The sequence below is a fragment of the Marmota monax genome, unplaced genomic scaffold (assembly GCF_021218885.2).
Source record: "Marmota monax isolate L192 unplaced genomic scaffold, Marmota_monax_Labrador192_F-V1.1 WCK01_AAM20220418_F8-fsc00011, whole genome shotgun sequence".
Classification (NCBI taxonomy): domain Eukaryota; kingdom Metazoa; phylum Chordata; class Mammalia; order Rodentia; family Sciuridae; genus Marmota; species Marmota monax.
The window spans coordinates 15,260,592-15,280,964 of record NW_026693082.1 but is presented as its reverse complement, the minus strand read 5'-3'; the positions used below and the strand labels follow the sequence as shown (position 1 = coordinate 15,280,964).

General features: G+C 38.0%; 1 protein-coding gene across 3 annotated transcripts in view; it reads right to left on the bottom strand.

Annotated features, from left to right (window-relative positions):
* Nek5 (NIMA related kinase 5) overlaps window positions 1–20,373 on the bottom strand; it is a 65,700-nt gene that overhangs the window by 4,348 nt on the left and 40,979 nt on the right. For all 3 annotated transcript variants that reach the window (XM_046454147.2, XM_058582550.1, XM_058582551.1), the window contains 6 exons: window positions 18,453–18,533; window positions 18,141–18,209; window positions 16,017–16,143; window positions 13,729–13,854; window positions 12,120–12,257; window positions 9,338–9,446 (listed from right to left, as the gene is read on the bottom strand). In XM_046454147.2, the coding sequence (XP_046310103.1) occupies window positions 9,338–9,446; window positions 12,120–12,257; window positions 13,729–13,854; window positions 16,017–16,143; window positions 18,141–18,209; window positions 18,453–18,533 (650 nt within the window). The remainder of the gene's footprint in view (window positions 1–9,337; window positions 9,447–12,119; window positions 12,258–13,728; window positions 13,855–16,016; window positions 16,144–18,140; window positions 18,210–18,452; window positions 18,534–20,373) is intronic.

Here is a 20,373-nt window from a genome sequence, read left to right as displayed (position 1 = left end):
AAACAATGCAGGACAACTTAAATCTACAGGAGGAACTAGAAGCATCAGAAACATGGACACGGAAAGAACTCAAGGCATACCTAACTCAGATGGAACAGAATATTAGAGAAGATATGAGACAGCAAGTCCAAGCAATGAAAGTATATTTTGAAAACGAATTAAACAAACAAATTCAAACTGCAAAGAACGAGCTTTACCAGGAGATAGAGATTTAAAAAAAAAACCAAACAGTAATCCTAGAAATGCAGGAAACCATAAACCAAATTAAAAACTCTAACAAGAATATTACAAATAGACTAGATCAAGTAGAAGTCAGAACATCAGATAATGAAGACAAAGTTTATCAACTTGAAAAGAATATAGTCAACACAGAAAGGATGCTTAAATCTCACGAGCAATCTATCCAAGAGTTATGGGATGTCATAAAAAAACCAAACTTGAGAGTCATTGGGATAGAAGAAGGTATTGAAAGGTTAAAATGTAAAGGATAAGATTTGTTTTAAGTTCTGTTAAGTTTCAATTTCTTTCAGTTCTGTTTTCCTGGGACCTGAAATTTATGGAGGGGTCAAAAACAACTCCCGGAGAGACCAGTAAATGTATGTTGAGAAATCTCTTCTGACCATCTGGTCACTCCGTAAAAACAACCCTTCCCAGAGACCATGCAGCTCAGCACGTACACACTTCAGGGCTTAACCCAACCAGTTCAAATATATACCCCTTTGTTTGTGCTGACCAATCACCCCTACCCAACTTGTTCCCGCCAGTGAATGTGCTAATCATGTTTTAGAGTTGTTATTTGATTTTCCCGTGGTATGTGATGATTTGCTAAGGGATGCTGTGATGTATGTAAAGTCCCTGCCCTCTCCAAAGAATGTATATAAGCTCTGCTTAAGTTGTTCTCGGGGCTCTCTGCCCCATTCAAGTAAGCTCTGAGCCCCAGCATGCTGGACCCCCAATAAACCCTCTGCTGTTGCATGAGACAGTCTCTTGGTGGTCTCTTCCTCCGATGCTCGCCTGATCTTAACAGTATAGAGGTTCAAACCAAAGGAATGGACAACCTATTAAATGAAATAATCCTAGATAACGTCCCAGAGATGAAAGATGGAATGGATTGCCAAATCCTGGAAGCCTACAGGACCCCAAACATTCAAAACCATAATAGACCAACTTCAAGACATATAATTATGAAGATAGCCAACATACAGAACAAGGAGAGAATAATAAAAGCTACGAGAGAAAGGAGGCAGATTACATTCAGGGGTAAACCAATTAGGTTATCGACTGATTTTTCATCACAGACTTTGAAAGCGAGAAGATCCTGGAACAACGTATTTCAAACACTGAAAAATAATGGATTCCAACCAAGAATACTGTATCCAGCAAAATTAAGCTTCAGATTTGACAACAAAATTAAAATCTTTCACAATAAACAAAAGCTAAAAGAATTCGCAGCCAGAAAACCAGCACTGCAAAGCATTTTGAGCAAAATACTACAAGAAGAGGAATTGAAAAATAGTGCCCAAACCTAACAGTGGGAGGTATCTCAGTAAAGGGGGAGAAAAACAACCAAAGAGGAAAAACTAGCCAAACTAAAATAAATAAATAAATAAACATGACTGGAAGTACAAACCATATTTCAATTGTAACCTTAAATGTTAATGGCTTAAATTCACCAATAAAGAGACATAGGCTAGTAACCTGGATTAAAAAAACAAATCCAACAATATGCTGCCTTCAGGAGACTCATCTGATAGGAAAAGACATACACAGGCTGAAGGTGAAAGGTTGGGAAAAATCATACCACTCACATGGCCCTTGGAAGCAAGCAGGAGTGGCCATACTCATATCGAATAAAATCAACTTCAAACCTAAGTTAATCAAAAGGGATAAAGAAGGACACTATATACTGTTAAAAGGAACCATCCACCAACAAGATATAACAATTATCAATTTGTATGCACCAAACAATGGTGCAGCTATGTATATCAAACAAACTCTCCTCAAGTTCAAGAGTCAAGTAGACCACAACACAATAATTATGGGTGACTTCAACACACCGCTCTCGCCATTAGACAGATCCTCTAGACAAAACCTGAATAAAGAAACTATAGAACTCAATAATGCAATCAATAACCTAGACTTAACCGACATATATAGAATATATCAACCATCATCAAGTGGATACACGTTCTTCTCAGCAGCACATGGATCCTACTCAAAGATAGACCATATATTATGCCATAGGGCAACTATCAGTAAATATAAAGGTGTGGAGATAATACCATGCACCATATCTGATCATAATGGAATGAAACTGGAAATCAATGATAAAAGAAGGAAGGAAAAATCCTGCATCACCTGGAAAATGAACAATATGTTACTGAATGATCAATGGGTTACAGAAGACATAAAGGAGGAAATAAAAAAATTCTTAGAGATAAACGACAATACAGACACAACATACCGGAATCTATGGGACACAATGAAAGCAGTTTTAAGAGGGAAATTCATTTCCTGGAGTTCATTCCTCAAAAAAAGAAAAAACCAACAAATAAATGAACTCACACTACATCTTAAAACCCTAGAAAAGAAAGAGCAAAACAACAGCAAATGTAGTAGAAGACAAGAAATAATTAAAAGAGTGGAAATCAACGAATTTGAAACAAAAAAAAACCTTGAAAAAATTGATAAAACTAGAAGTTGATTCTTTGAAAAAATAAATAAGATTGACAGACCCTTAGCCATGCTAACGAAGAGAAGAAGAGAGAGAACTCAAATTACTAACATACGGGATGAAAAAGGCAATATCACAACAGACACTACAGAAATACAGAAGATAATTAGAAAGTATTTAGAAACCCTATATTCCAATAAAATAGAAGATAGTGAAGATATCGATAAATTTCTTAAGTCATATGATCTGCCCAGATTGAGTCAGGAAGACACACACAATTTAAACAGACCAATAACAAAAGAAGAAATAGAAGAAGCCATCAAAAGACTACCAACCAAGAAAAGCCCTGGACCAGATGGGTATACAGTGGAGTTTTACAAAACCTTCAAAGAAGAATTAATACCAATACTTCGCAAGCTATTTCAAGAAATAGAAAAAGAAGGAGCTCTTCCAAATTCATTCTATGAGGCCAACATCACCCTGATCCCGAAACCAGACAAAGACACTTCAAAGAAAGAAAACTACAGACCAATATCTCTAATGAACTTAGATGCAAAAATTCTCAATAAAATCCTGGTGAATCGAAAACAAAAGCATATCAAAAAAATTGTGCACCATGATCAAGTGGGATTCATCCCTGGGATGCAAGGCTGGTTCAATATATGGAAATCAATAAATGTTATTTACCACATCAATAGACTTAAAGATAAGAACCATATGATCATCTCGATAGATGCAGAAAAAGCATTCAACAAAGTACAGCATCCCTTTATGTTCAAAACCCTAGAAAAACTTGGGATAAGAGGAACTTACCTCAACATTGTAAAAGCTATATATGCTAAGCCTCAGGCTAGCATCATTCTAAATGGAGAAAAACTGAAGGCATTCCCTCTAAAATCTGGAACAAGACAGGGATGCCCTCTCTCACCACTTCTATTCAATTTAGTTCTTGAAATACTAGCCAGAGCAATTAGACCGACAAAAGAAATTAAAGGCATAAAAATAGGAAAAGAAGAACTTAAATTATCACTATTTGCGGATGATATGATAATATATCTAACAGACCCAAAAGGTTCTACAAGGAAACTGCTAGAGTTAATAAATGAATTCAGCAAAGTGGCAGGATATAAAATCAACCCGCATAAATCAAAGGCATTCTGTATATCAGCAACAAAACTTCTGAAATGGAAATGAGGAAAACCACTCCATTCACAATATCCTCAAAAAAAATAAAATACTTGGGAATCAACCTAACAAAAGAGGTGAAAGATTTATACAATGAAAACTACAGAACCCTAAAGAGAGAGATAGAAGAAGATCTCAGAAGATGGAAAAATGTACCCTGTTCATGGATAGGCAGAACTAACATCATCAAAATGGCAATATTACCCAAAGTCCTCTACAGGTTTAATGCGATGCCAATGAAAATCCCAACGGCATTTCTTGTAGAAATAGATAAAGCAATCATGAAATTTATATGGAAAACAAAAGACCCAGAATAGCAAAAGCAATTCTAAGCAGGAAGTGTGAATCAGGCGGTATAGCGATACCAGATTTCAAACTGTACTACAGAGCAATAGTAACAAAAACAGCATGGTTCTGGTACCAAAACAGGCAGGTGGACCAATGGTACAGAATAGAGGACACAGAGACCAATCCACAAAACTACAACTTTCTTATATTTGATAAAGGGGCTAAAAGCATGCAATGGAGGAAGGATAGCATCTTCAACAAATGGTGCTGGGAAAACTGGAAATCCATATGCAACAAAATGTAACTGAACCCCTTTCTCTCACCATGCACAAAAGTTAACTCAAAATGGATCAAAGAGCTTGATATCAAATCAGAGACTCTGCGCCTGATAGAAGAAAAAGTTGGCTCCGATCTACATATTGTGGGGTCGGGCTCCAAATTCCTTAATAGGACCCCCATAGCCCAAGAGTTAATAACAAGAATAAACAAATGGGACTTACTTAAACTAAAAAGTTTTTTCTCAGCAAGAGAAACAATAAGAGAAGTAAATAGGGAGCCTACATCCTGGGAACAAATCTTTACTCCTCACACTTTAGATAGAGCCCTAATTTCCAGAATATACAAAGAACTCAAAAAATTAAACAATAAGATAACAAATAACCCAATCAACAAATGGGCCAAGGACCTGAACAGACACTTCTCAGAGGAGGACATACAATCAATCAATAAGTACATGAAAAAATGCTCACCATCTCTAGCAGTCAGAGAAATGCAAATCAAAACCACCCAAGATACCATCTCACTCCAGTAAGATTGGCAGCCATTATGAAGTCAAACAACAATAAGTGCTGGCGGTGATGTGGGGAAAAGGGTACACTTGTACATTGCTGGTGGGACTGCAAATTGGTGCGGCCAATATGGAAAACAGTATGGAGATTCCTGGGAAAGCTGGGAATGGAACCACCATTTGATCCAGCTATCGCCCTTCTCGGACTATTCCCTGAGGACCTTAAAGGAGCGTACTATAGGGATACTGCCACATCAATGATCATAGCAGCACAATTCACAATAGCTAGACTGTGGAACCAACCTAGATGCCCTTCAATAGATGAATGGATAAAACAAATGTGGCATTTATACACAATGGAGTATTACGCAGCACTAAAAAATGACAAAATCATGGAATTTGCAGGGAAATTGATGGCATTAGAGCAGATTATGTTAAGTGAAGCTAGCCAATCCTTAAAAACAAATGCCAAATGTCTTCTTTGATTTAAGGAGAGCAACTAAGAACTGAGCAGGGAGGAAGAGCATGAGGAAAAGATTAACATTAAACAGAGACGAGTGGTGGGAGGGAAAGGGAGAGAGAAGGGAAATTGCATGGAAATGGAAGGAAACCCTCAATGTTATACAAAATCACATATAAGAGGTTGTGAGGGGAAAAGGGGGGGAAAACAAGGGCGAGAATTGAACAACAACAGATGAGGTAGAGAGGGAAGATGGGAGGGGAGGGGAGGGGGGATAGTAGGGGATAGGAAAAGCAGCAGAATACAACAGTCACAAATATGGCATTATGTAAAAATGTGAATGTGTAACTGATGTGATTCTGCAATTTGTATTTAGGGTAAAAATGGGAGTTCATAACCCACTTGAATCAAATGTATGAAAGATGATATGTCATGAGCTTTGTAATGTTTTGAACAACCAATAAAAATAAAAAATAAAAAATAATGTTTTAGCCCTTGAAAAAAAAACTGATATGATTTTTTTAATTATTATTTTTATATCAGGAGAATGAGAGTGTTTTGTTATACTGTCCTTTGTATTCTCCCAGATTTTTAAAATTTCTTAAAATGTAAAATAAAAATCTAATTTAAATAAATTTACAGATATTTTCAAAATATACATAAAAAAAAGTTCACAGCTGTCATTGCTTTAAATATTGTTTTTTCCCCACTCCCTTCTTTGGAAACTCCTTTTACACATGTATTGGACCTTCATGACTCTTAACTTCTTTCACATTTTTCATCATTTTTCATAAAATTATAAGTTGTATTTTGTTATAAACTTGCATGTTGACAATGCATCACGTGTGTGCTGGACTACTACGCAGTGTGCTCTTTGCCTTTGCTTTTCCGCTGAGCTCCGCTCACTCCATCATGGAGGTTCATCTCAACTGATGTCTGCAGATCCAGCTCATTCCCTTTAACTGACAGTTACTCCATCTCTGAATGGACTACTGCAGCAGAGCCTGCCATCTATTCCCACTCAAACCTGACCCTACTGGACATAAGCAGCATTGGATCAAGTCCATCTCATGCCATTGTCAACCTCTTGTTCTGTCCACACCTTGACCTACAGCTGCCTCACTGGGCTCCACAGATGGCAGTGATGTGAGGGACAGAAGAAGGACTCTGTAGAGGGATGACCACTAGACTGAGCCTTGCTGCAGAACCCAGCTGTCCTTGCACATGAGGATGCTGTTGTGTGATAGAGAAATGAGCCTCTTGGCTTCAAGGGAAGCCTGGCTCACCAGCTAATACAACTACACTCCGTTCCCATTCGGAGGGACATTGAGGTCTCCCTTTCATCTGGCAACTCATGTCCTCCTGTGTATCTCCTTGGGCACATGGTGTGAGGAGCTGGAGAATGGATAATGTGGAATCGTGAGTGTTCAGTTTCCAATTCATGTCCTGCACCCGCCCCCAGGAAAAGCCAGTCTTCCCCAGCACCTCGCAGCACTTTGTGTGGTCACTCTCACCATGTCTGGGTGTTTTGATGTGAATTCCCCACTTGCTGATGAGAACTGTCTAGCTGATGTCTTGCCCTGGGCTCTCCTTCAGTGATCGTTTGTGGACTTTGCGTGGCTTTCCACAGGGTGACTTCTTTGTGTGTAGTCTTTTCATTTTCTGGACCTATCCTTTGTTGTTTATTTTGGTTGCAACTTCTCTGAGTTTGGTTCTTCCACCTCAGACATGGTGTGTATCATCAGATGTAAGTCTTCTAATGCAGGCTCTATATTTCTTTTTTATTTTTCTGTTTGTTCTTTTTCGGTATACATGATGTAAAGTGTATTTTGACGTATTCATGGAGTTTAACTTATTCTAATTAGGATCCCATTCTTGTGGTTGAACATGATGTGGAGTTACACTGATTGTATATTCATATATGAACACAGGAAAGTTATGTCCGATTCATTCTGTTGTTCCTCTTCCCATCCATTCTCTTCATTCGCCTTTATCTAATCTAGTGAACTTCTATATTTCCCTCCCCCACCCCTTATTGTGTGTTAACATCCAAATATCAGAGAGAACATTCAGTTTTGGATTTGTGGAATTGGCTTATTTCACTTAGTATGATATTCTCCAGTTCCATCAATTTACCAGCTGATTTTAAGTCCTTTGGGTATATATCAAGGAGTTGGATAACTGGGTCAAATGGTGGTGAGGCTCTTTATTTCTTAAGAGAGAAAAATAACCATTCCTTTCTTTTGTGGTGACTCAACTGTTTGTCCTATTGATATTTTTCTTCTTCTCTTTAAAAGTATTGATTTTTCCTATATATATATTTCCTATATATATGATTCAAGATTATTTGGTTCTTTTAGAGATCTAATAGTTTCATAGCTTATTGCTGTAGAAAACTTTTTTCCTCAGACCTGTCTTCCATTTACTAATTCCTTCATTAACTATATCTATTCAGGTATTTGTTTATTTGTTGAATTTTGGTTTTTTGTCTTTTTATGGTGCTGGGGATGGAACCTAGGGTCTTCAGATTGCTAGGCAAGCACTCTATCACAGAGCTATAACTTCCCAGCCCCTGGGGCTTAAATTTTAATTTCTACCTATAGAATTTTTTCAATTTCCAGAAGTTCTAGTTAGTTAATTATCAAAATTTTTCCTGTGGTTTGAATGTTTGCATCCCCCTAAAATTCAAAACCCAAACCTCCAATGTGATAGTTTTAAGAGATAGGGCCTTTAAGAAGTGATGAGGTCATGAAGGTAAAACCCCAATGAATGGGATTAATGCTTTTATAAAAGAAGCCTGGGGCAACTCGTTTGCCCTCCACCATGTGAGGGCACAACTAAAAGGTGTTATCTATGATCCCCAAAGCCAGCCCCGACCAGATATCGAATCTGTTGAATGCCTCATCTTGGATTTACTGACACCTAGAACAGTAAGTATCTGTTATTTGTAAGTTACCTGGTCCAGGGTATTTTGTTATAGCAGTCCAGACAAGGCAATTTTCCTGTTCTTCATTGAGGGATTATTTTTTTTCTCTTATTTCTTTTGTTGTTGGTAGTGGTGGTGCAGGGGATTGAATCCCAGGTTCTTGTGCATGCTAAGCAGGCACTCTACCACTGAGCTACATCTCCAGCCTCCTAATTATTTTAATTGAATAATTTTAAATATTTAGTATTAAAATCTTCATAGGATAATTATATTATCTGAATTTTTTATGGTCTTAATCAACTTGTGTTACTATTTTCTCCAGCAGATTCCAAGTTTCTGCTTTGTTGGTTGAGAAAGGGTTTTGTGATACCGCCCCCAGGCTGGCCTTGAACTGCTGGGCTCAAGGAATCTTCCCACCTCAGCCTCCCAAGTAGCTGGGGCTACAGGCCTGTGCAACTGTGCTAGATTCTATTTTTAAATTTTAAATTGTGAGTTCATCTTCAGCAGAGCTTTGGTGGAAAAAAAAAATACAATGTTTATAACGCCAGAGTGGTTTTTGTTGTACCAGGGACTGAGCTCAGGGCCTCACACATTCTAGGTAAGTACTCTACTGCTAAGCTACATCCCCAGTCCTTTTTGTTTTTTATTTTGAGACAGGGTTTGGCTAAATTGCTCAGGCTAGTCTCAAACTTGCAATCCTCCTGCCTCAGCTTTCTGAGTACCTGGCCTGTACTGTACCCAGCTCTAGAGTGTTTTGTATTTATTTCTTTTAGAGATACCAGGAGTATTACTATTCCTTAATGTCAGTTTTAATGTTAGTTTCTCAAGATTTTTTTTTCCTACTAAGGATTGAACTCAGAACCTCACTCATGCTAGACAGGCATTTTACCACTGAGCTATATTTCCAGCCCCAATTTTAGTCTCTCAATGTAAATGTCTCCCAACCATCCAAGCATTGTGATTCAAACTCCAAACCCGAGTGAAGTCAAATCCATGGTTGTATCATGTATCACTTACGTATCATCATCAGAGCCTGGTTCTAGTTGTTCCTCATCTCCTTCAATGCCAGAGGACATTCCCACCTTCCCCTCTTCTTCTTTAGGAAGCCATTGTTTTAATGTTCCTACTGTTAACGAAATGACAGCAAAATTAAAGCAGCTCAGCCTATACACTTGATGAGCAATATACAACAAAAATCCTACAGTTGTATATTGAACCATGAACCTTTAATCATCTCCATTTAAACAGAATAAGAGCCAGGCGCAGTGGCACACACCTGTCATCCCAGTTACTCAGGGGACTGGGCAGAAGGATCACAAGCTCAAGACCAGCTTGACAACTTAGTGAGACCCTGTCCCAAAAAAAGAGAGAGAAAAAAGAAGAGCTAAGGGGCTGTGTAGATCTCTCTGTCCCCTACCATGACAAGTATATGGAAAGATGTTCCATATCATTTATCATCAGGGAAATTAAAATCAAAACCACAGTGAAATATTACCTCATCTCCATTTGGATGACCCCATTAAAAAGCAGAAATGAACATGTGTCTGTGAGGATGTGGAAATATTGGAACTTTTGTGCACTGTTGGTGGCATTGTAAAATGATGCAGCTGCTATGGGAAACAGTCAAAAGCCTAAAAATAGAACTACCACATGATCCAGCTCTCCTACTTTGGGTGTAATATCATTGGGGCTAAGAGAAACAGACCTCTTCAATATGGTAATTTGCTTTGGTTTTGGGGTGGGGGGATGCTACTCGTTTGACTTACAGGAAAAACTTGCCCATCCAGGTACAGGAGGGGACTCTGAAATTCCCTTTTATACCTTAAGAGCAGGCTATGGCAGGGAACACAAATGTCATCCTCCCTATCTGAAATCCCACTGAAATCCCTTTGGTTTTCATAAGATCTCCCACACACACCTTTTCCCCCTTTTTTCTCTCTAGCTTTCATATATGAAAGAAAACACACGACCCTTGATTTTCTGAGTTTGGCTTGATTTGCTTAACATAATGTTCTCAAGTTCCATTCATTTTCCTGAAAATTACATAATTTCATTTTTTTATGGCTGAATAAAATCTCTATTTTGTTTTATTTTTTTTGTTTATTTATTTTTGCAGTACTGAGGACTGAACCCAGGGCCTTGCATATGCTAGACAAGCACTCTCCCACTGAACTGCATCCCCAGCCCGTAAAACCACTATTTTAAAATCTATAATTTAGCTGTAATCCCAGCAGCTCAGGAGGTGAGGCAGGAGGATTGCGAGTTCAAAGCCAACCTCAGCAATTTCATGAGTCCCTAAGCAACTCAGAGAGACCCTGTCTCTAAATAAAATTTTTTTTAAAAAGCTGTAATTTATTACATTTAGGTAACTTTCTAGACATTTTACATGCATTATCTCATTTAATATTTAAAACAATCCATTGAAGTTGACATTTCCATAACTCTGATTTTACAAATAAGGAAATGGAAGATAAGACTGGTTGTCATATTGGCAGCAGGAGAGCCAGAAGTTATTCCCATTCTGTCTAAGTACAGTGTCCACTCGTAACAATTATTCAGTGCTGCCTGCCAATATACTGCAAACAGGCTAAAGGTAAGCTCATCGGTGTGTCTCAGTGTGTCTCAGCATTTGCAAGGTCCTGCGTTTGATCCCCCACACCAAGAAGATTATCTTGCAAGGAGTAAAACCCATGAAAAATAACTTTTATGGTATTATAAAAGTAAATGTATGTAGTTAAAAATTAAGTGCATACTAGGCTCTCCTTCACTGACAGAAATGAACTACTATTTCTCTTTCATTCACACTCAATATCCTTTAAAATTTTTTTTTAATTTTTTTTAGTTATAGATGGACACAGTGCCTTTATTTACTTATTTATTTTATGTGGTACTGAGAATCAAGCTTAGTGCCTCACATGTGCTAAGCAAGTGCTCTACCACTGACCCACAACCCCAGTACCTCTAAAATTTTACGAAAGGAATTTATACCATCATAGTATAAAAATCATAAAACAGTCAAAGGATAAAGTATAGGTAATGATATTTATGTATTGATGGAGAAGAAATGGCTTAGTAATAAATCTAAAAAGCAATTGAATAATAAGTCTTTTAAGCAGGAAGATCATATAAACCCAGAAGTTTGAAGCCAGTCTGGGCACCATGTAAGACTCCAGATAAAAAAAAAAAAAAAAAGAGCAAAATCTTGCTAAAAATTGAAGACAAAACAAAACAAACTACATCCAGAAGAATTTTATTGCCAAAGGATAGTCATGAGTCCACCTGCAAAACAGTCAGACATAAACTGTCTCTCTCAGGTAAAGCTAAGCAATACTAGATCATCAGCTTCAGAGCTGCTGGCACTTGGCATCAGCTGTCAGCTGGTTATGTTAAAGAAAATGATACGGGCTGGGGATGTGGCTCAAGTGGTAGCACACTCGCCTGGCATGCGTGTGGCCCGGGTTCGATCCTCAGCACCACATACAAACAAAGATGTTGTGTCCGCCAAAAGCTAAAAAAAATAAATAAATATTAAAAAATTCTCTCTCTCTCTCTCTCCTCTCTCACTCTCTGTTTAAAAAAAAAAGAAAAAAGAAAATGATGCCCCTGTCCTTGGAAGTTCATGTCATTTGTTAATAGCATTTGGGATTCGCTTAGACAAAACAAATTGGCTCCTGAAAAGGATGGATCTCCTCTCAATCTCCTCTCCAGGTTGAAGGAATCGTTATCCACTTTCTGCACCTACAAATCTTTGACAAAATTTCTCAGGGAACTGTTATGTAGTTAAAAATTAAGCGCATACCAGGCTCTCCTTCACTGGCAGAAAATGAGCTGCTTGTAAGAGGTGCTGCTGCCAAAGCATCCATTAAAGTCCCTGGTGCTTCCTGCTGCCACTGCTTCCTATTTTCTGAAACACCTTCAGTCACAATAACTTGGCCATCTAAAGAGGAAACCATTATTAAAAATAAAAATGCTTTTTATTTGAGTTTTTATGAAGTCACAGAATATTAGAACCTTAGATTAATTCCACCCCTTATTTTTTAAATAAAAAACCTATAGAAAACATAGCTGATGGGTAGAAGAGTCTTTTTAGTGGGGGGGTTGTAAACTGTCTTTTTGTTGTGATAAAAATTCTAATCTAGCCAGGCATGGTGGCGCATGCCTATAATCCCAGCAGCTCAGGAGGCTGAGGCTAGAGGATCGTGAGTTCAAAGCCAGCCTCAACAATGCTGAGGCACTAAGCAACTCAGTGAGACCCTGTCTCTAAATAAAATGCAAAATAGGGCTGGGGATGTGGCTCAGTAGTCGAAGTGCCCTTGAGTTCAATCCCTGGTACAAAAAAAAAAAAATCTATTTGCTTATTTTAAGTTGTGCTTTCAATGTCTTGTTAGATCAGTTGTCTTATCAAATAGTCAATAGTCAATTCACTTACATTTACTTCAGTGGATATACACTCATCCCTTGGTACCCAAGAGGGATTGGTTTTAGGCCCCAAGGTTATAAAAATCTGCAGAGTTCAAGTGCCTTATATATAACGGTACAGCATTTGCACAGGACCTATGCAAATCCTCCCATATACTTTAAATCATCTCTAGATGACTTAAAATACCTAATATGATATAAATAGTTGTTATACTTTATTGTTTAGGGAATAATGACAAGAAAAATAGTTTGTACATGTTCAGTATAGATGCAGGATTTTTTCTTAATAGTTTTCTTCTGAGGTTAGTTGAATCTGGGGACATAGAAAGCTAACTATACTTACATATTTCAATTTACAGCACAGTTTAAATTTTAGGTCTCTCTCAGTGCCATGTAATCAAGAGGAACACAGGAAACAAGTAATAAAAATCTTTACTGCCTACAAAGATAACTCTGTGAACCTTTTCTAAGTAAAGGCTACATCAGAACCTCAAAAATAAATGCAGGAATTGGGCTGAAAATATTATTAAGTCCAAAACATTCCACACATGTAAGTAGCACATTGGTTTACAAAGCAATTTTATGTGCATCTCTGCACTGTGAACTCTCTAAATCTCCTAGGAAAAACTCTTTTACTTAACAATTTTATTGGTGAAAAAAATGACCTGCCATAGAATTACAAGGAAATGATTAGAGAATAAATCAAGTCTACTGCCTTCCTCGGACCTTCTCCCTCTCTTCAAGGATCTTTCCTCCTTTACTGTGCCTGGTTAGGGTGTCCAATTTTCTAGGATAATTATCAGGCAAGTTTCTCTGGGGATGGAGGAGAAACCAAAACAATGTCCTTGCAAAGTGTTCTGTACAAAATCTAAAGGGCTTGTAGTGAGAACTAGAAACTATTCCAACAGGATGAGCATGAGCCACACAGTGGTTTGGGACCCCTAGTCTTCCCTTGCGATCAGTCAACTGGTGCTGATCCAGAGACTCACCATCAGGCACAGTGGAGCACGTGGAGGTGACATCAGCAGCTGCCATCATTTGTATCAGAGTCTGAGGCACTCTGGTATCCCAATGCCTCCTGTTTTCTGTGGCAGCAACATTCAGAGTGAAAAACTCTGAGTATAAAAAAATAATTCATTAGTTCAAAAGCAACCAAAGTGTGACTAATTGCACCTAACAGTTCTTAGGTAGCTGAGCCAGTATCTATCAGCTGGTATGTGCAAAACCAGAACTGGAACTTATAAGACTGAAATTACAAACATATTTAAATATTCTTTTGCTTTTATTGTTTTTGCTATTATTATTGGTGTGTGATAATTGGGAGTGAACCCAAGGGTACTCTACCACTGCGCAACATGCCCCACCCTTTTGATTTCTTATTTTGAGACAGGGTCTAAGTTGCCAGATTGATCTTGAACTTGTGACCCACCTGCCTCAGCATCTCAAGTAGATACCTCTCTGGGCTCTTTTATTATTACTGTTTGACTGGCCAATTTAATTAAGTGCTAATAAAATATTAGTGGCACAAATGGACAAATTCATTGAGTCATGTATGAAAACTCTTTAATCAGTTTCAACAGAACACAATCTGTTCCATTTTAATTTAAAAAATAACTCATATTTTCTTATTACCATGTTTTCACTATAAGAAAACTAAAAATCATATAAAAAATAAATAAAAATCCACCCATAATCTCACCATCCAGAGGCTATTAAAATTTTATAACATTTTTGTTTTGCTTTAAAACAAACATTGGGCTGGGTGTGGTGGCGTACATCTGTAATCATAGCAACTCAGGAGGCTGAGGTACGAGGACTGCAAGTTCAAGGCCAGCCTTAGCAACTTAGTGAGGTTCAACATAAAAATGAAAAGGACTGGCGTGTAGCTCAGCGGTAGAGCAGCCCTGGGTTCAATTCCCAGTACCAGGGGCAAAAATGGTCTCCACGTGATATTTGCTCTCATACTTGCTTTTTTCTAGTCAGCTACATATCTTTTTTGGGTTATTAAATATTCTTCTATACAACCATTTTAAAGCAAACATAGTAGTCTGTCTCATAAATAGGTTATAATTTAATTCTTTTTTGCTGGACTTTTAGGACATTAGCAAGTTTTCACTGTTTAAATAATGTTATAATGACTTTATTTATGATGGTGGACATTTATGATTATGTACTCTAAATAAATGATTGAAATAATAATTCTAAGGTCTAGCGTTGTCTTCTTACCAAAGCTTTTTGTTATTAAAGTCAACTCTATTACTAATTTATTCTGTGATTTTTCCTATGAATTTTGAATAGCTACTTCTTCCTTATCATAAAAAATGACCTATTTTCTTTTACTTCATTTTCTAAATGTAACATTTCCACACATACACTGATTTTTTAAAAATTTATTTCATTATACTACATCGGGTCTGGTTTCACAGTTTTTCCTAAATTGTTAACAAGTTGGTCTAGAAGCATTTATTTGAATAATCCTTTGTCTTTCCATTGACTTGGGTTGCTGGCATGCACTATATTATGTATGAGACATACTGAGATTTGTTTCTAAACTCTCACTTCTCCCTGATGCCACGATTACACTGTTTGAATGAGTATAACATATATTTTGATACTTGAAAAGGTAAGTTTTCCTTCACTGCTCTTATTTCTCATAATATTTTGGCTAATTACAAATCTCTGCAATCCTCTGCCAAGATCTTCTCACATCAGGAAAAAAAAATTCTATTGTGATTTTTATTGAAATTGCCATAAATATATTGAGGAAGCCTATTTACAATCTAAAGCACTGCTAATTCTCTCCATTTGTCAAGTGGTCTTTACTTGACTAAAATCTTATAGTTTTCTTTGAACGCCCTGCACAACTGTTACAAAGTTTACTCCTGAGTGAACACACACATACACACACACACACAATTTGCTGTTGTTACTGTGAGATCTGAAGACCAACTGGGGAAAATATTCACAATCCACATTATAGGTAAAAGTTTGATTTAAATGAATCTTATAAAGAAAAAAACAAACGTGCTATTTTCAATAGAAAATAAGGCTGTGAGTTTTTCCAGCAGGTAAAGAAAAAGATTGGTAAGTTGGAGCTCCTAGGAGAGGCTGAGGCTGTAGAGAGAACTAGTGAAACTCCTCAAAGTGTGGAGCAGGAGAAGAGGGTGGAGTCTGGGGGTATGCAAAACAAGAACTGGGGGAAGCTGGGCAGACAGAGTTCAAGATGGATTGCTGATGAACAGGCTCCGTCTATCCATAGAGTTCCAGGAACACGTACCTGCTTCTGGCCTACAGAGTTCTTCAAAGGCTTTGTCTGTGTAATCTTCGTGTTCCTTTATACTTTTATGTTCCTTAAACTTCATGCCGTCCTCAAAGGTCAAAGTTTCATTTAGTATGTCCGTTGCCTAAAGCATTTCCACAGTATTTCATGAGAAATAAGCCATGTTGGGGGGAGGATGTCAAAATTGTTGTGTTCCCAATAATATTCAAAAGCAAGACAAACAAATCTATAGAGTTTTAAAAGCTGAACTATAGCCAGGCTCTGTGTTGCAGGCCTGTAATCAGAGTTACTTTGGAAGCTGAGGCAGGAGGATCACAAGTTCAAGGCCAGCCAAGGCAACTTAGTGAGATCAAGTCTCAAAATAAAGAAATAAAAAGGGCTGGGGATATAGCTTGTAGCTCAGTGACAGAGCACTCCTGGGTTCAATCCCTAGTATCACACACACACACACACACACACAATGGAATTACAGTGATTGAGATAGAAACAGCCATGTTTTCATTTCTCCTTCTCAATAGTAATGAGCACTTAATTTTATCTGGACTTTGAAAAGTCTTCAATATTATTCTACTTCGGTTCCATCCCACTGCATCCTCAGGTCCTGCTGTCAGTCTATAACACAACAGTCTTTTATTTGAGACAGGGGGTCTCACTATGTTATTGAGGCTGGTCTCAAACTTCTGGACCTCAGAAGTGATCCTTTTGCCTCAGCCTCTGGAGTAGCCGACACTATATGGGTGCACAAATCAGACCCAACTTCACAGCATTCTCAACTATGTCCCTAAAACTGCTCCTCATACACCACAATCAATACTAAAATGATCAATTTTGTTTAAAGCACATTGATGCATAGAATAAGAGAGGATGAACACCCTGCAGCTAGTGCTTTTGGAGTCCATTCTTTCATTCTAGCAAGCCGATCTCAGCACCTCCAGTCACAGAAGCCCTGTGGAGGTGCCACTCCCCAGACCTGCTCTGCTCTGATCCTACAGCTCTGGGGCACCTGGAGACCTAATGGATGAACAGAAGTAGGAACTAATTTTCACCATTGTAGTGAAGTCTTTATGTAGCAAAATGCTTGTAAAAATATGAAATGATGACATACAAAAGCTTTTGGTGTCTTGTGGAGGGTTTGGTTTGGGGGTTGAACCCAGGGCTCAGCATGCTAAACACACATTCTACCACCCAGCTACCCCTCTAGCTCCATAAAGTTTTAAGATAATAAAGAACATGAAGAACTGGGGAGGTAATTCAGTGGTAGAGTGCTTGTCTGCATGCCATGTGCAGGGCCCTGGATTCTATCCACAGACAGACACACACACACACACACATACACACACACACACACACACAGAATGAAAAAAAAATAAGTATCAGATATGATCATTCATACTTAAATTTTGGTAATCTAAATGGTGAATTTAGAGAAGGTAAAATGGAACAACAATCAGCTAATTTTGACATTTTTTAGCAGGTATGATAAAAAATGAGGTAAACAAGATGGGCAGGAGCTGCAGCTCAGGGGTAGAGTGCCTGCCTTGCACGGGAGGTACTGGGTGTGATCCTCGGCACCACATAAAAATAAATAAATAGATGTGCCCATCTACAACTAGAAAAAAAAATTTTTTTAAAAGAAGATGTTGAAATCAAGTAATAAAATGAGATTTGGATTTACTAAACATGTGCATTTACTTCTGTGGCAAGGAGAGACCAAATGCATAATTGAGATTTACCCAGAGATATGTACAAAGCTATCAGTAACTAATTAAGACCGAAAATGAATGTGCCCAGGGTATCTGCCCAAGTGTTTTTTAGGTCAGTATATTTGTTGTCAACTATGTATCCTGTCTTCTATTTTAATTTGGCAATAATAAAAACATAATAATGTGAGGAAAATAGGTTCTTCATAAAATAAAAATAATTTTAAACATAATAATTTACCTAAGTAAATAACCTCTGTTTAAGAAAAAGAAGAAGAAGGATAAAAAGTATTTGGAAGACTCATTTGAATACTAGAGATCCTTTTAGGAATATTTAAGCAATTTTTCCCTACAGCCTGTGAAACAATTTCAAGAAACTTAAGACACACTCATTTTCTCATGTGTGTACTTAATAACATACCTTTTCCTCTTGGAGGGGGTTTTCATCAGAAATACATTTGTCTAAATTAATTTCAAACTTCACTCCTCTCTACAAGAAAACAAGGGGAAAATCCTTTAATTTAGCAATTCAATAAAAGCCTTAATATAACAACTCCCTAGATCAATTTATTTTAATATTACATATACTTAAAACCATTAGTCTAACATCACAAAGTAGGGCTATTCCATAAAATAACAAGAGGTGTGGGGAATCACATGGGTGACCCAGACTGCAGGTGTGGACCCCCAGCCAGCTTCTCACACAGAGCCAAAAGACAAAAATGTGGATTACCTTAGCTTTATATTTCTGTTCTGGAATTTTGCTTTCCTTTATGTTCTGAAGCCTCATTTGTTTCAAATCTCTTTCAGTGTCCTGAAAGTTTAGAGGAAAAAAATGATTCTATCACTTAATATTGAACAATAATATTTTCACAACCTCAGAATTCACAGCCTTGTATGTTTATATGATTTTATTTCTAGATTGAATCTGATGATAGATTTTAGAATAAAAACATGCCTTTGTAAAGGAAAGTTAATATCAAAAACCAAAGCAGAATGTCAACAAATACTCATACATTAAACACTGACATTTCAATGGGTAAAAATTCTATAATGTGACAAAGCTCATCCTCCCAGTGCAGTCTAATCCAATCAGATCCAATTCAACAACATAAATGTGATGGTTGGGGTATAGCTCAGTGGAAGAGTGCTCGCCTAGTGTGCACAAGACCCTGGGCTCAATCTCCAGCACCAAAGAAAAAAATAATAACTTTTTTTTTTTCAGTGCTATGGATCAGATCCAGGGATTTGCACATGCTAAGTAAACACTCTATGGTCCAGACGCCTAGGCAATGATTAGCAGAGTGAAGATAGCTGCGAGGGCCCTTGCTGACATGGAGCAGAATAGTTAATAAATGAGTTGACAAATTAATGACATAATTTCAGAAGTACTATAAAAGAAAGTGAAATAGGGTAATAGAATAGAAATGAGTAGGGGAGGAGAGTAACACGGGAGAAGCTATTTGGCATTTGATTCAAGGTAGAGAGTGATATTGGGCGTCAGTATAGGAAGTAGACGTCTGGCTGGGGAAAGCATTGGGGATAGTGGGGTGAAAGCCCCAAAGCAGGTTTGTAACCTCTCAGATCTCTTCTAACTCCAGAATGGAGCTCTTGGTCGCCTCACACACCCAAGAAGTGGTATTGCATTCTGCTTGTAGTCAGGACACAGTACCAGGCACCAGAGTCACTCCCCAACTGAAACAACCCCAAAGCCACATCAAGTACAGAAGCAATAATGGTTTTAACACATTAGACAGCCAGAATGAAAAATGAGGATACTTGAGAAACGGGATGTGATGAGCCCTCCAACTGTCCCTATCCAGGGGCACTTTACCACTGAGCTACATTCCCAGCCCTTTTTAGCTTTTATTTTGAAACAGAGTCTCACTAAATTGCTAAGATGAGCATGGAACTTTTGATCCTCCTGCCTCAGCCTCCTGAGCCTTGAGGATTACAGACCTGAGGCGCCACACCCAGCAACCCCCAGCCCCTCCTGCCCCCCCCCCCCACTAAGTCTCCAGAGAGTTTGCAGGCCTTGGTGGAGGGATGCTGAGACTGGCAGACTCCCTGCCGTGGGGAGACAAAGCTGTGAACTTGGGGATCTTAAGGCTCTAGAGTCTGAATGGTAGAGTCCCAGAGAGGAGGGAGCTGTGCCAAAAGAGAACTGGAACTCTCCTACAGCCTGTGGGAACGTATCAGTTCAACCACTTTGCAAACCTATTTGGCAGTTTCTTAAAAAGTTAAACATACCAGTCAGATGTGGTGGTGCCTATCTGTAGTTCTAGCTGCTCAGGAGGTTGAGACAGGAAGACTGAGAGTTTGAGATCTGCCTAGGCAACACAACAAGAGTCTATTTCTTATTTTAAAAAAGAGGGGTGTCTGGGGATATAATTTGGTGGTAGGACACTTGCTTTGCATGTGTCAAGCCCTGGGTTCCATCCCCAACACTGAGGGGAAAAGAAAGGTTAAATATAAATCTATTATATAATCCAGTCACTCCTGTCCACTCTATTTATCCAAAAGAAAGAAAAGAAACATATGTTCACACAAAAACTTATATGTTTATTTGTAATAAGCTGGAAACAACCGAAATATCCATCTATAGCTGAATGGATAAACAGATTTTGATACAGTCACTTGATGGAATATACTCA